Here is a 16,627-nt window from a genome sequence, read left to right as displayed (position 1 = left end):
TTTTAAAATTAGGCTGCATTTCCTGCAAATAGAAAGTACAATTTTTTTGAGTTGGAAAACTGTAGAAAGTGAGCTGCAGAGGGAAGCTAATATTCAGAAGTTTTTTTTCAAAAGCAAATGAGCTATGTAAATTTAAAAGGAGTTACTAAGTTGAAAAAGAGAAAATAAGCAATGGATCAGAATGTTCTCTTTTTCCAAGAGCCTTATTGAAACCACAGTGATGATAATTTGCTCCTGCCCACTGTATTTGAATATTTGTTATAGAAGTATAATGGACTAAAAATACATTGTCAAAGGTATCATTTTTATAGTGTTAAAAAAAAAGAAAAAGTAACCACCTTCTGCCTTTCAAGAGTCTATACCTTGTAAATTGAACTGAAGAAGCTTCAGTTTTATAGAAGCTTCTCTTTTTGCAGCCAAAAGCAGATGTAGTTCACTGTTTAAACTTGATATATGCACCAGTGCATGTTCAGGCACACTTGGTTTTAAGACTCCTGGAGTTACTGATGTGTTCTGTACAATGTAACAATAGTTTTGGACTAAAATTAATTGGTTAATAATTATTTGGTTTGGCTTAATTAATTAGACTTCATTCATCTTGGACAGCTTTAACTAACTAAACAGACTAACCTTAACGTTGCCTGGACTTCTTTTCTTACTGTCAGTCTTGAAAGTCCATGTGTTACTGCTATCCTATTCCTCACTCAAATGCCATAAGGTGCTGGTGCTTTTCTTGTCCTCAGTCCTGGGAACATGTTTAAGCCAAGATGTTTCAGTATTGCAAATACTTGGCAAGATAGATTTTAAACTTGGTCATTAGCCTGGATAAAATGAAGGACAAGGACAAACCTAAGTCTGTTTGCTCGACCAGAAATGCTTGGTGACCCTGGAGCTGCCTGAATTGAGGAGACACTGGATGGACAGGTTGAGGGACGGCCCCTGAAGCTGGCCACAGGTGCTTCACTCTGCTGCACACATTTTCCCAGCTCAAACTGAAGTAGCCACAGAGCATCAGAACAGATGCAAATCTAATTCAGTCACCTTTGGGTCCCCATCCCCCTGGCTGAAAGAAGGAGCAATTGTGGAAAAGCTGTCTGAAATTGGTACCTTACAGTCCAAAAATACAGGTAGAAACTAAGCATTATCTGTCATTCTTCAGGCTCTGAGGCATAAAGAAGTTGCCTACTGAGGGACACACAATGTTTCCCTTTTAATTTCTACCAAACAACGAGGTGCTGTGTGGTGATATTTTTTGTTCTCCTTTGAATCATTTAGCTTTGCACATAAAGACTGTAGCTTCAATCTGCAATTATAAGTGTGTCACTTGAATAGAGAGGAGAATTTATTACTGAAGTGCAATGATGCGTTACTGCAAAAGAGAGCTGAAATCATTGCTTTAAGGCTTATAGTGAGAACTGGGACCATGTGACAAAAGGAAAAAAATATAATTATCTGTTGGTTTCTCTCAGGTAATCTTTTATAACTTGCTCTTCTTATGGCCTGGACAAATCCTTTCCCTGTGCATAGATATCTTGCACACTGGGAGCTGAATGCAGCTTGAAAAAGGCTGGGGGTTTTTAATGCCTGCTGTTTTTTGTGGGAGCAATAGGATCCTCAGCTTCTTGTGTGTCTTACTGTACCTAATACTGCATTGCAGCAAGCAGCCAACACTTACAAAGGATAAAGGATCCTGATCTTGTTTACAATGTTTTCATAATCAGAAGTGTAGTTTTACAAAGCATACAAAGATAACAACCATTAGAGAGAAAAGGTGCCTACCATCTGGTTTTAGCAGAAGTAAAATACATGCCTATGATGTAGATTGTCCTGAATAATTCTGCGGAGAAATAATGTGTTCATAAATTATTAGGAACAAAATGAATAGAGGAAGTGCAATGTTTGAGTGCTTTGCCACGTGGCAATATCTTTGCCTTGGAAGGCCCTGATCCACTGAATAGGTTGAAGTTTTTTTTCCTTATGAGTGCCTGATGGGGAGGAAGCATCTTCCAGGTGAACAGACTGTTCTGTTTGTACACTGGTTTATGCTCATTAGCATTTATCAACATGAACTGTGAATGAGATATTCCTGAGAGTCAAGGCAAGGGAAAATGCATTATTTCACCTGTGTCAGCCATTGGACATGTTTCCAGTGAGGACCTACATACCCTGCCTTTGCAGTGGGCAGAGAGTATCTGCTCTGTGTGTGCTCCTTGCTGTCCTGGCTCTCTCTGGACAAGTTCAGAGGTCATGAAAATTTGTCTTAAACATGCACCAAATAGATACCTGATCCTACTTCTAGTTCAATTCTTCAACCAAGGAATATTTAATAAAAATATTTAAATGTACAATCATTTATAGGGATAATGTGCTGCAGTGGGAATATCTGAGAAAGCTGTGAGACCCAAAAGACAGTAGTCTTTTAGAAATGCTTTGAAGCATATGGCAGATTTTTTATCCTAGCAACTTGGTGATTTTGGCACCCAGTATTCCCAGAGCTCCTCTTGGGGAATATTCACACCAGCTGGTTTTAGGATTTCAACCAGTGTAACTGTGCTGGAATGCTGATCACCATAGGCATTACTGTATAGACTGTCATGGGGAGGCAGAGGGAGAGCAGCTGCTCCAAGGGGCTATTTAATGCATCTCAGCTTAGGCTCCTGTTCCTTGCCATGCTGGACTTGCCTGACTCCTCTCCTGTCCCCATCATCTGTCAAGGCAGCTGGGAAAGTGTTTTTTAGTGAGGAGCCACATCGGTGAAATGTCATACCTTGTCTCAGGTGGTAGGAACTCTCCTTTTCTGTGTGTTTTGGCATCTGTCTGCAATGCAGCAGTTGGAAATTGGAGAAAAAAATTAATTCACTATAAACAGAAGTTTCTCTGAAATTGCTCAGAACTCCATACATTTAATGGGCTTAGAGGAGATTAATAGGAAGAATAGGTGGATGAATACAACTGTAAAGAGATATGAAAAACTCCATTTTCATCTGCAGAGAGTAATTTATAATGTGGGTCTCTTCACTTTGTATAAAGAGCTGAGCGCTCTGTAATTTTTTTAAGCAATTTTTCAATAATTTTCAGTGCAGTTTCAAGATGGAAATAGAAATAACATGCCAACACCATATTTAAAAACACAGATAAACAGAACTCTAAGCTTTTATTTTTATTATGTAATTTTATATAATTTTACCTTTTAAAAGTGTCAGCTCCAAGCCATTTTCATGTGTCCAAAAGCCATTAAAAATGTCCAAATTTCAATAAAATTCTCTTTTTCAATTTTTTTATACTTTAGGTAAAGCACAAACCATTCTTAACCCCATTAATAATTACTGAATGTCCTTTGTTCAGTAATTTTTCTGCATCATGAAAAAGTAGAAGGGCGGTGTGTGTGGCTGTCCTTGAAGGTATTATTTTTTCTGGAAAAAGGTCATGTTGGTAATATAAATTTTGTTATATTTTCTGTTTGATTCTGATTTGCTTATTCACCCTGAAACATTATTACTCAGTAAAATAATCAATCTGTATACAAACCTGAACTTTCAACTGTTTGTAAATACTTTAAAGAGGAGGAAAGTGTACTGGTCTGTAACAGGATTAAGATGTCACTGTCATTGGATGAGGTTTTTTGGGGTTTTGTTGTTGTTTTTTTCTTGAGGTTTTTTTGCATATGTCGAGTTTTGGGTTTTTTGGTTGTTTTTTTAAGTTTCTATTTTGGTGGGTTTGTTTGTTTTCAATCACTTTTTTTACATTTTCCTTTTTAGGTAATATATTTGTAGTTTGCAATTTGGAATTATAATGGTGACTTGGCAGGAGGTTATATCCAGTTTTACATTACTTTTCCATCGCATAGTTGTAGATTTTTTTTGCTATAAGAACTATACATTGGAATCTTGGAAGATTGATGGGTGCAACAGTTGTGTTTCGGTCATTGGAGGAGACTGGTTAGCTTTCATCTTTTGAATTTCAGAGCAGTTAAGCTGGTTCTTAATTGCTTTTGGAGGTGCCCATGGTTTTGGGACCAGAAGAATGTCCTAATCCCTGAATTTGCTGACAACAGATGCATTGGAAACCTGAACAGAGAAATCATTTAAAGCTGCTGACAGGGGACTTCCTGAAAAAAGTTGAAACTTTCAAAAATCACTTTCTTACAGAGGATGATAGGAAAGCCTTGCAGCTTTCCTGCTTCTGAGAGGAGGTTGTTCAGGGAGTGAGAGATCAGGAGATAAAACAGTACCAGTTTCACAGTCTCAGCCTTTTAACTTTTTCTGTCTTGCTGCAGAGGCTGCCAACAATAACTGGTTTAAGAGTTATCCCATTGTGAAGTGGTGATTTATTGTAATCTTCATGTGCACAATAGTAAATCATGTTTGGCAGCTGTAGAACATGAGAAACGCGGTCCAAAGACAATTAGCATGTTTTATAGAATAAACTTCAGAGTTAATGGGAGTTACCTGTCATCATTAAGAGCCTGATTTTCATCTGTGCTGAACAGCTGCACATTCAGTGGAAATTAGTGGGCTTTGAGGCACTTACTGTCTTTGCAAAAGCTGTGGGTAGGGTGGGGTTTGGGGCTGAGCACACATTCCCTGTGTGCCTGAGCAGGGCATCTCCCCTGAGTGCATGGGAACCCCTCTTTGTCTCTTCTCAGATACAAAAGCATTTGCCTCCTGTTCTTCCCTGGTCTGGTGCTATTAGTTCAGGGTCATCACAGATAATGTATTTGGTATTGTATTGCTGCCTGAGGCCTTTCCCCCTTTGCCTTGTATGTACTTGTAAAACATGGTGATTTAAACTGTGTATTGACACTCAAATAGTTAGTAATGGTGTGCTTATTTTGACATTTTCTTTTCTTTTTTTTTTTTTTTTTCCTAGTGTAAAACTCTCTCTGGCGTCTGTGATCACATTATCTCGCTCTCTTCTGATCCACTGGTTTCCCAGTCTGCCCATCTTGAAGTGATCCAGCTTACAAACATCAAGCCAAGTGAAGGGCTGGTAAGAAGTACGCAGTTAATCAAACCCATCATCCAGGATGAGAAAGTGACATTTTTTTTTAAATAAGTTGTATATATGAAAATGAATAGGACATTTTAGCCTGGTCTGTTCTAAAGTTTGAAAACAGTTTGATTGCTCTTGCTAGTTTTGCTTTTCATGCAGCTGGGCCAACAGGGAAGTAATTCGTAAAGCTGATTGAAGTATGCGGAGTTCAGTGAACAGGGAGAAATTAGTAAGAAGTTCTTGCCATTTATACCAGCTTCTGAAAAATGCATGTTCAGATTGTTCTAGGATCTTGAAGTCTGAAGGGACTTAAATTACTAAGATCAACTCAACCAAGAAGTTTGCGTGGGTTTATGCACAAAACCTGTCAAATTCTGGAAAATGTTTCATAGTATCTCAGGGATATAAAGCTATTTTATAAGTTATTCCAGGGCTTCACAGCACTGCTGATAAGTAACACATCGAATTTTACTGCAAGGATTCTGCATTCTGAATTAGGTGCTTGTAAAGGCTCTTAATGCAGCCATCCTGTGTTTGTTGTTCAAGAGCTGACCATTGATCTCTCTTGTTTACTCAAGTATCCCAACACCCGCTGCATGGAAAAAACCAACACTGGTAACAATTCCAGATGTATGACTTTACATCATTAATAATATCTGTTCCCATAATTTTTGAAGGTAGAAAATAAGGTGTTCAGAATACAAACATTTTTTGTGTAAAGAAATAGCTCTTGCAACTTCTGCCCAAGCTTATTCTCATTCCATATTCTTGAATAGTCTTGAAGGAGGACTGCTGTACCCTTTGCAGCAGGTTTTTGAAGTTGTCTAGATGTTGTAGTTTAGGAGAATATTTTGGTTTGTGGGTTGGTTATTGCTGGGTTTTGGGTTGATTTGTTTTTCTTGGCAAAGTTGGTATCCCAAGTTATTTAGAGCAGTTGTACACTAAATTAATTTTCCATTCTTTTGGAAAATGAGAAAAACCCCAAACACTTGGATGAGTAAATATGGCCCCATCCTTTGTTTTAGTCTGTAGCTTGTTTTCCCTTCCTCTTCTGGCTTTCTTTTTTATCTCTGAATCCATTTTAAACGTGTCCTTCAGGATTTCAGCTTCTCATGGATTCTCTCCCTCTCCTTCCCTCCCTTTCCCTGTAATTTTAATTCTTCCACCGCCTCACTGCAGTCAACCTTTTGAAACCCTTTCTTCTACTGTAATGAGAAAATCTTCTTCCTCTTTCTGTTGATCACCTTTTTATGAGTGCTGTCTATTTTTATCTGAACTTGAATTTTTTTTTTCTGTCTTGTGACTGTTTTTTTGTTTTTGTTTTTTTCCCCTTCATTTAAGTTTTTGTGTAGGTTGGTATGAAGTCCTAGGGGCTAAGAAACGTTGAATGGTATTTTTGTAAATAAGAATGTGTTTCATGGGTCTGTTCCTGCTGGGTAGCTGATGAGAGACTCTCTTTCCCTCTCTGTGTCTCTGTTTTGCACCCTCTGTCTGTCTTGTCTGTTTAAACTGGAAACTCTTCAAGGCAGGGCTTTTTCTTTTTATGTATTTGTGAACCGGTTTAGTAGGCTCGTGATGTCATTGTTGTAAAAATAATTATATGTATTTTTTAAAAGAGGAAAGTAGCAACCATGCAGTATCCAAGCCTTAGAAGGATACAATGCCATTTTGACACAGTCGTGCTTTTTCCCCCTTGCCTGCGTGCCACTATTGTGCTGCCTCGGCATTGTGCCGTCTCCTCTAGATTGTGAGCTCTCCAGAGCAGGCACCAAGGATGGGGGATTCGCGCCGGGAGAGTGAAAATTATCTCCTTCCCTTTGTGACAACGCCAGTCTTGCCAACAGATCACCTTTGTCATGTGGTTCGTGGTGCTTTATATGCTTTTGGGTTCTTGGGCTTTTTTTTTTGTTTGCTTTTTAAACCATTACCTTTGAATTAAGACACAGTGAATGTACATCAGTGCTGCCCCACTGAGGGCTGAGGGTGTCAGTTTAAAAATTGATGGTGGAGCTTGGAGTTGTGAATATTCTCTGCACATACCAAACACTGGGATGAATGTGAAGCTCAGTCATTTCTGGACCTTCTTCCAGGATTTGTACAATGATAGAGGTGAAAAAATGGTTTATTGTCAACTTTGATTTTTGACCCACTTGACAGTTCTGTGCTGGCTTTGCCAATCACTAAATAAAATGTTCTATAAAAACTGAAGGACTTCAGGCAGAAGAAGAAAGACAAAGATGGCTGCTAACTGGGAAGATTTTTTGTCACCGATCTATAAACAGAATATCTACCATCTCAAATTCAATAGCTAAGAAGCTAAAGTAAATCTGGGAGAGAAAAAGGAAAGGAGATGAGAAGGAATTTAAAAGGTTGGAAAACAATGCTGTTTCCCTAAACTCATGGTAAATATACGATGGAATTAAGAAAATGCTTGAAGCTTTTAGAACTTAAAGAAGATTGGCATGATCAGGATATTTTAATCAGCACAAATGGTTCCTTGACTCTGTTTGGTCTTTACGTGTGGAAACGTAAGTATTTGTCAGAGGTAAATGTAAATTTTCAGACTAATATCTGAATGCAGAAGAAACAAGTAAATGTGTTACCATGTCTTAGAGATATTAAAACTAGCTAACACTTATGACTAAATAACCTTTCAAGCAGCTAAACCTGTCAAGCAGAAAATGCTGTTTGGGTGTGATGTGGAGAACCTCTTGTGTACTGGGTAAATCAATGGATTTGGTATTTGTTGTTTGGTTTTATTCTTTTTGTTTTCCCGCTATCCGTGTCTCTTGTGACTGGCTGCATTCATCTGCTCTTCAGTGAGTGCTGCTGGGGGAGGAGATAGAGCCTGCAGTTGCTGTGCAGTAAGGGTGAAAAGAGACAATGGTAGAAAGTTAGTTAAAAAGCCTTAAAATGGATTAATGTGGTCAACTTTGCAATCACCAACATGCTCCCACGTGTAATCCTTTCTTTTTTTCTTTTTTTTTTTTCTTTGAGGACTTGAAAGTTGTTTCATCTGTAAACAGAATTTAATTTTGTATGTCTTTACATTACTGATATACAGAGACAAAACTGAATAGCTTAGATAGTATGTTTTACCATGAAGCAGACTTTAAAATGTTGCTGCTTGACTGAAAACAGTGTATTTAGACAAAAAGCAGAAAACCAAGTTTTCTTGGGTGGTTTTTGTGCAAGTCACTTTCAACTTTATTTTTATTATAGAACAGAATATCAGAGAATTGTAGCAAAGGTTAATCTTGAATTTCAGTTATTTCCTGTTCATATAATAATTTTAATCCCAGTCAGGTAAGTGACTGTGGTATGATTTCAAGGGTTCAGAAATGCAAAGGTAAATTCATCAGAACATGAGAGTCATTGTTCAGGGTTCCTTTTTGCCTGCTGGAGCAAACACAAAAGAAGCTTGTCATGTAAAAAATTGCTCATAAAATACAAGTCATAGATAGAGCAGGGTGTGGCAGCTGATTAAAATGTACTGCTTACTCCCTTTCCAGGATTCCAGTATACTACTATTCTTGATATTTTTCCAGAATTTTTTAGTTCCAGAAATACTGGAAGAGCTGGGAAAGAGTTACGAACAGCATTCTGAGAGCTGTTTGGGGTTAAAGAGTCACATGCAACTTTGGAGGGCTCCATGAAAATGGGATGAAAGTAAAAATTCAGTTAGATGTGTGGTAACATGAAATTAGTATCTTCTTTCCTTTTCCTTCCAGCATTGCATAAAATATTGAGAAATATGTTGTATATTTATATACATAAAATATGTTAGAAATATATCACATTCTGTTTTCATTCTTTGAAGAAATATAAACAAAAACAAAGGGGGGGAGCACAAAAGGTCTCTTTAATAACCCTAACTTAATCACCAAGATAAATTTTAATGACTGGTTTGAAATTAGAAGTGTACCCATGACTGATCAGGACAATCTCTCATGTAATTAAGCATGAGTTACTTGTTTTTTGATCTAGGCATACATTTACTCCTGATTACTAGGTTGGTTAGCTTATGGTTATTTTAGTCATATAAACCGAATTATCTTTCCTTGTATCTGGCATAACTGATTCTTATAAATTCTTAGGGACTTATCTTTGAATACTTAAGACTGTATCTACCAGTTTCTTTCAGTGCAAATGGACAGAGCACACACTGATTTCCCTTGTATTCTTGATTGCTAAAGGTACTGTTGATATTGTGCAGCCACAAGGAGGCAGAGAGAGGAAAACTTGTAAATGTTTGTGGTATTCTTATTTCCATTCCAGATCAAACAATTGTAAACCAGAAATGTTCTCTTCTCTGCATCGTTTCCCATATATTGTTCACTTAAAACAAGGAGTGGAGAGACATGAGTGAAAGGGGTTCATTTTTGTGTTGCAAAATGTTAATTCTCCTCATTTGAAAGCTGCTTTGTATTGAGAATTATGTTGGCTCTTGTAAAATTGATGTGACATGGTACTAATACAACATTTATTAATTTTGCACATGTGGAATAAATACAATCTAGGATGGTTATTTTCTCAGCTTCCTTCTTCCCTCTTTTTCTTAATGTGTGCAAAATCTTGATCCTATCCTTTAAAGAATGTTCTGCAAAAGTTCTTTCTCCTCTTTTGCATTTTCAAAGTCTTTAAAATTTATCAAAAATACTAGATTGGATGTGAATTGTACTCTGGAATGGTGGCACACTTGGATGAACTTACTATCCTTTGGAACAATGCTTTGCACTAAATTAAACACCGTATAACCATTAAGTGTGAGACTACCCTCAGCTTTCACCCTGGTGTTTAAGGTTGAAAGCAGTAACTCACTGTGAATAAAAATAAAGATGTGGCTTTCTTCAGAAATGTCTCTGTCTGGGGACCTGACTCAGGTCACCATGGTCACTGTGATTTTAGCTCTTGCCATGTTGCAGGGTGCGTAGCTCAGTGACTTAGATGGGAATCCTGGGAGGGATTGAGGCCCCGATTAGTGGTTTGAGGGCAGGTGTGTGTACCAAGGGACAGATACCAACATATCTCAGCCTCTTGTGTGGCTCATTATGCTTCCTGTAAGATATCTGTATAGTAGTGTTAAGATGTGTGTATATTATTAGTGTTTCCCTACCTCACAGGGGTGTTGTGAGGATAAATGTATGAAAAAGCCATTTAATATTTGATTTAAGCAAAAGCTGTGTGATGGAGCCAATCAATGGACAAATTGCTGAAGGTCATAGAGGAGCTGGAAGTTAAGTATGATGTCAGGGGGTTTCTGACCCTGTAGTAATAATTAGGTTCTGGATTTTTTACCCTCTAGCTGTGGCAGCCTAACCATGATCCCTGGGTTTGATGCGATTAACACTATGTAGTTGTGCAGAAGAAAACAGGACTTCGCTTTTGAGTCCCTATCCAGAGAAACTCAGGAAGTCCCTGGCTTGTTTTACAGGGGATATTATCCACTTAGTTAATTTAGGTGTACTTCCTCATATCTGCTACCAAAATGTCTGTCAGTTCTGGTTCCAATGTAGATTAGTCTAACTTGGTATGTCTGCTGTGCCTCTTTACCATACTTCCCAGTGAGTGCACTGGGCTCCTCAGCTAGGAAAAGACTTCTCTGTGGCACTCTGATTAAAAAGCGAAAAAGTAGGTTGTGGAGAGGATGTTTACTCAGGCACTCATTGTTTACCTGCTCTCTGTAAAGTGGTTGAGGGAAAGAAGGTTCCTCAGAAATTGTTGAATGCTTGGTATATGTCAATTATCTCTCCCTTTTCCTTCTCTCAGTGTCACAGTGGATGCTGTTAAACTGTTTGAATTAAGGCTTGGTGAAAAGGCCTATTTGAGGCACTGTCTTGGACTACCCATGCAGGAACTGCTGTCTGTTCATAAGCTATCCCTCCTTTTTCATATTGTTTTTGAAAGAGGTGGGGTAGCTAACAAAGTTGATGTTGAATTTTTCATAATTGAGTATTATAGCTGAAGTGTTCATTGGGATGAGTGAGAAGGTCTTACAGCCGTTTTGCAGGCACTATTCCAAGCACTGGTTAGCAGGTTGAAAGTTGTGTTTGCAGCATTGCCTACTGAAGGATCCAAATCTTTTAAAACTCAATGTCGTTTTCAAAGCAAAACGGACATACTGATCATACTAAGGCAACTTGTATTCTGGGGCTTTTTGTAAGGCATTGTTTTATTTGTAGTTGAAGAAGTGTATTAAATAAACTGGGGAGTATTTATGGACATAACTGTGGTAAACAGTTTTCTATTGCTAATTAGGGCCAAAATATTTTGGGCTGTTCCTGAAATATGTAAAAAAGCACTTCCTTATGCAGAGACAAATTCCACATGGCATGCATTAAAAGTCCACAAATCTTAAAGAAAGCAAAAAGAAAAGAGGGATTCTTTAAGAGATATGCAAGTTTTGTTTGGATGGTGATGGTTTGTGAAACACTTTAAAAATTCTTTCCCATGATGTCTTTTTCTTAGGGTATGTACATTAAGTCAACATATGATGGTCTTCATGTAATTACTGGAACAACAGAAAATGTAAGTATTGTTAATACTGTATGTTCAGGCCTGGAAGCCTTTCTGACCTTACCTGTGGTTAATGCTTTCCCTTTGCTATAAACTACATTTTGCTTGCAAACTTGTGCTGGTTGGCTGTTAAGGGTCAATGGCATGTTGGACAGCAGAGATGCTTGTGCTTGTTTACCTCAGAATTGAAAGAGTTGTTCCCAGTTAAGGATCAAGAGAATCAGTCTTGATTTGTTCTTGCAAGACATCTAAAATTCTCTAGTTGATCAAGACAGGGAGCAGCTGTCTTGGATTTACTTTGCTCTGTGATTAAAAGATAAATGTCTGTATTATATTTAGGCTGTTATGCTGAAGTTTGCTGCAGTATTAGACAAACAGCTTTTATATTTTCCATCTATCAAGCTTCATTTTTTAATAAATGAGTGCATGGAAATGGACATCCCTTCACATTGACAAATAACCATGTATTTCTGCATGAACTTCTGAGTAATGCCTATGGAAAGGAACAATTATTACCAGTGTACTCATTCTCACTGAAGGCATTAAAGAGCAAGTGAAACATAACAAACTACTTTTCAAAAGCCTTTGAAATACAACCTCCTTCTCTTTTACACTGTATTTAGGGAACTGGCTGTCTGGTAGGAGTTGAGAAAAATTATAATTTTGGGGGAAGAGGCTTCTATCCATGGTCTTCAATTAGTGTGAAACAATCACTAAACAACACTGAACTGTTCCATAATGGTTTAGGTAATTCCTTTCAAAAATTTTGATGGCATTTTCTTAAAATGAGGCTGTCAGAAATGTTTGTTTTATCATGCTACTGTGTCATTCTGTGGGAAGTGCAAACTACCTAAATGACATTTGCAGCTGCTGCATATGATCTGCAGTGAGTTTCTATTAACATCTAAATGAAATAGGAATATTATTTTCATCCTTTCATAGGAGCTGCAATCTGATAGCCTTTTTCCTTTCTGTTTTCTGCTGTGGGCAGAATATCCACGGGTCATAACCAATAGATAATACCTGTTACAGAATTGTGTGAATGCCACATGTCTTGGAATAAAAAAAAAAAAAAATGTAAGGAATCTCAAGGAAAATAAAATTCTAGAGAGTCAGGCCTACAGCTACAGACATCATTAGTGAAATTAGCAAAACTAAACAAACCAAACAGAACTACCATTGAGCTTAATCTAGAAAATATATGAAATAAAGAGAACAATTTTTACAGTTGAATCTCTCAAATTAAAGTAGGAACAAATTCTTTCCATAACTTGCTAATGGATTTAATTTCCCAGGGGCAAAGATAAAAATAAAGTCCTAATGCATTCCCTCAAAACTCTTATCTTTTGTGATTCATGAATATAATTTAAAGCTATGTCAGGAAGCTTCAGTCATGAGGACTCTTTCGCTGTTGTCACTGACTCTCACTCACTGTGACACCCTGGAGGTGCTCACGGGCAGACCAGGACACTGTGCTCTGTTGTCAATTGAAAAAGCTGCTGTGTGTTAAAGCAATTTTGAGAATGGGTAGTGCTGTAGATAAAGAAGTGTGTCTCCTGATTTTTAGAACACAATTTGTATCTGCTTTCTTTTTAACACACAGACACAGACACATAGAGTTCTGATTTTGGTAGATGGGAGGAGAAAGATCTAAGCAGTATGGCCAGAATAACATCACAATGGTGCACATGTGATCTGACCTGCTGTCCTTAACATGTTTACTCTTTGCAGTACAGTTTAACTTCTTGGAAACAAGAATCCAAATTTTCTTGCATTTGAACAAAATTTTGTGTCCTTTAAATTTCCAAGTTTTCTCTTCCAAGTGAGACAGTGACAGAATTTCCTGTCTTGAAAGATGCTGGAGAAGAACATGTGTGTGTGTGTATGAAACACAGTATCATGGTAGTGCTCTCCACATTAGTGTAAGAGAGTAGTTTTGTAATAACAGTTCTGCTTTTTCTGTCTGGCCTTTGAGGTGTTTGATGTCTCTCACTGCAAAGCCCATTAGAGTTTGGATCTTGCTGTTCAGCATTAGGAGTCATCTCCCCCAGAACATTAGCCATGCCAGATCAAAGCAGCTGAGCTCTGAAGCTTGGACTGAGAGCGAGCAGTGTTCCTCACAGGTCACTGCCCTGTAAGGGCTTCTCTCTGGTGGCCCTGTAGCATTAGAGCAAGCTGAGCTTTCCAGTTTGTGGCTTCTGTCTTTTGTTTGGAAGTTACAATCTAAAGGGTCTTTTGGTCCAACAGAAGATTTTAGGTTTCTTGTCGAGTAGCCCATCCAGACCATGTTGGAGAGATTCTTTTAATTCACAAACCAAATGTGTCCTTCAGATAAGACCATTTTTTCCTTTGGTTTTCCAATAAAAAAGAGCATTTTTCTAAAGTAATGGCATGCAGTGCATCTCCAGCAGGAATGTGGCTTTGAAGAAATTGCATTCTGTGTCATCACTTACTGTGGTCTGGTTGATTTTGCATGGTGCCCTTAGATCACAGGGAAGAGAGGTTTTCAGAAGAAATAGTACCAAAATCTCCACTGTGGGCATGCAGCGGATGTGCTCCAGGGGCTCTAAACTGGGCTTTCAGACAGTGTGGGTATACCAGGGGAACAGGAAAAACACAACATTTAGCCTAAAGGACAAAACTAAATCTATCCTAAAGAATAAATCTAAGCAGATTCTGAGTAGCTTTTAGTTATTGATGTGTGAGCCTCAGTGACAGGTGCTTCCATCTCTTGAACTTCCTGTAGAATTACCAGCTGATGAAGATACAGCTGTGGTGGGGCACACTTTGTTCCTCCTAGTAGGACTTCATGAGGGGATTGTGTGCTTAATGATCAGCATATACATTTAAAAAACACTTTATTGATTCTCCTCTGTTTTCCTTAGATGGCCATGATAAAAAATACTATTTTACAGCAAGGTCTGTTTTTTACTGGAGAGGAAGTTACAGGAGTTTCAGGAACAGGAGTTACAACTGCTTCATAACACCACAGCCTTGACATATATTTATAAATTATTTTTACCTCACTTTTTATTTGAGGCATAATAGCAATAAGGAATTTTTTAACATAGACTTTTCCAGTTTGAAGATTCCTAGACCATGGTTTAATGGCTTGGCAAACTTGACCTGTTTTGTCAAGATTTAAGCTGCAAATGCTGAAGACACTGTAAAGCAAAGGATGTATCATAATTAAGTCCTGAGGAGTTCAAGGGTAATGACACAGAATTCACTTGCATTTGCATTTTAAATGCTAAAAGGTCTTAACTACATATGAGCTAAAAGAGCTGTGTTACATAGGAGGATTATAGAGATTTTAGAGGTATGAATGAGTAAGTGTGAGTAGTGAAATGGCAGTCAGAAGACAGATCATTAGGGCATAATCACCAGTGTTAAAATTTTTCCCCAAGTCATTTGGCCAATGCCTTTATTGCTTAAATCGCACCAACATTTTGAGGCTGGTGTTCTTTATATAAGTAAAATGTCATTCTTACCAGCCCAGTTTGATTTAGGATGTTCTGTGCAATGTCTGCTAGGACTGAGTCATGAGTTCTTTCAGCCTGTCATGTCTCTTGGATATCTTTCATTTGTACACTGCCCTTAACTAAGGCCATTAATTAAGTGTAGTTGAACTAGAAAGTCATGGCTTAGTTGTGGGATGTGTGTTTTGAATGGGGATGTAGTACATAGATTATTACAAAAAATCCACATTTCAGGCCTGGAGCATTTTCTTTAGATGACCTGTTATCTCACCTGAAAATTAAACTAATTTTATTCTTTAACATAAAATTTGTAGCAATTTTTTTTCGTTGTTTTTTTTTTTGGGGGGGGGGGTTGGTTTTTTGTTTGTTTGTTTTTTTTGGAAATCTGCTCCTGAGCAACTATGTTTCCTTTGGGTTCTTTTTTCAAACTGTCAGTCTCACCTTCTACTGTTAAGGCAATTAACTGCCTTCAGGCAGCCACAGTATTGTGAGAAAAATAAAAGTGTGACTCTGAAAAACTGAAGGAATTTATTCTCCTTTAAACACAGAGGTATTCCTCTCAGAAAGCAGTTGTTCTACTGTAAAGAGAAAAGAAAGGAAAATTTGTGGGGCTTTCACTTTATGGAAGAGGCTTTTTTGTTGTGGTTTTTATTTTTATTTTGGTTTTTGTTGTTGTTGTTACCGAGATTTTTTTGGAGGCAAAAGCAAAGTACAAAACTACTTTGCTTTTTTGAAAGTGTGATCACTGTAGGATTTTGATGATAGTTTCATTTCTTTCACCCTAATAATGTTCCAAAACCAAAGTTACCATTAACTCACTTGCTCTTCCTAGGTTGTACCTAACCCAGTCTTCTCTTCTTGTGTGCTCTTTGCAGAACAGTAATTTACTAAAGCTCTCTGCAACATATTGAAATGTTCTGGAATAAAAAGACAATTTTATGAAATTTGTTTATGAAGAATTGCCAGTTAGTCTTGGTAGGTTCAAAAGTCAGCCAAATATTGGCTTTCAAGACTTAAGAGATGTCCGGCAGATTAAAGCATCCTTTTGTTAGGATGAAATTCCAAAGAAATCCTTAGGACTCAGTTATATATATTCATACCTTTCTTAACTTGTGATTTTATTTTGTAGAATAGTGCATATCATTTTTCTCCAACAAGAAAAACTGATTTATTAAATATTTCTTTAATTCTTTATTTCACAGTAGGATGTCTATCAATCTAACCTGATTTACATAGCTTAGCAATCATACTGCTGAAAGAGAGATGATGGCTGGTAAGACCTGTATTCTTGATCATCTCTTTTATTTTAAATTCAGTCACCTGCAGATCGGTGCAAGAAAATCCATGCTGGGGATGAAGTGATTCAAGTTAACCACCAAACTGTGGTATGTATAACTATGTTCTGTGTCAATTGGAGATAGAGGTGTCGGGGCACATTAGCATGTGTAGAGAAGAATTGTGTAGAAAAATGTGTTTTTATAACTCATTATTTCTTTTAACATCTGAATTTTCCTTTTCTCTTTTGAAACCACACAGTTCTGAAGTCTTAAGCTAAAACCTGATCATCTGAGTATTACAGGAGATACCAAATTAGGCTAAATACCTGTACTTGAAAGGCTTGACCTATCTGTTAGGCTGTT

At 37.5% G+C, this 16,627-nt stretch overlaps 1 protein-coding gene across 2 annotated transcripts in view; it reads left to right on the top strand.

Moving 5' to 3' along the window:
• CNKSR2 (connector enhancer of kinase suppressor of Ras 2) overlaps window positions 1–16,627 on the top strand; it is a 207,786-nt gene that overhangs the window by 78,454 nt on the left and 112,705 nt on the right. For both annotated transcript variants that reach the window (XM_058833852.1, XM_058833851.1), the window contains exons 6-8: window positions 4,870–4,989; window positions 11,461–11,520; window positions 16,304–16,372. In XM_058833852.1, the coding sequence (XP_058689835.1) occupies window positions 4,870–4,989; window positions 11,461–11,520; window positions 16,304–16,372 (249 nt within the window). The remainder of the gene's footprint in view (window positions 1–4,869; window positions 4,990–11,460; window positions 11,521–16,303; window positions 16,373–16,627) is intronic.

Source organism: Poecile atricapillus, chromosome 1 (assembly GCF_030490865.1).
Source record: "Poecile atricapillus isolate bPoeAtr1 chromosome 1, bPoeAtr1.hap1, whole genome shotgun sequence".
Classification (NCBI taxonomy): Eukaryota; Metazoa; Chordata; class Aves; order Passeriformes; family Paridae; genus Poecile; species Poecile atricapillus.
This window is presented reverse-complemented; position numbering and strand designations above follow the sequence as displayed.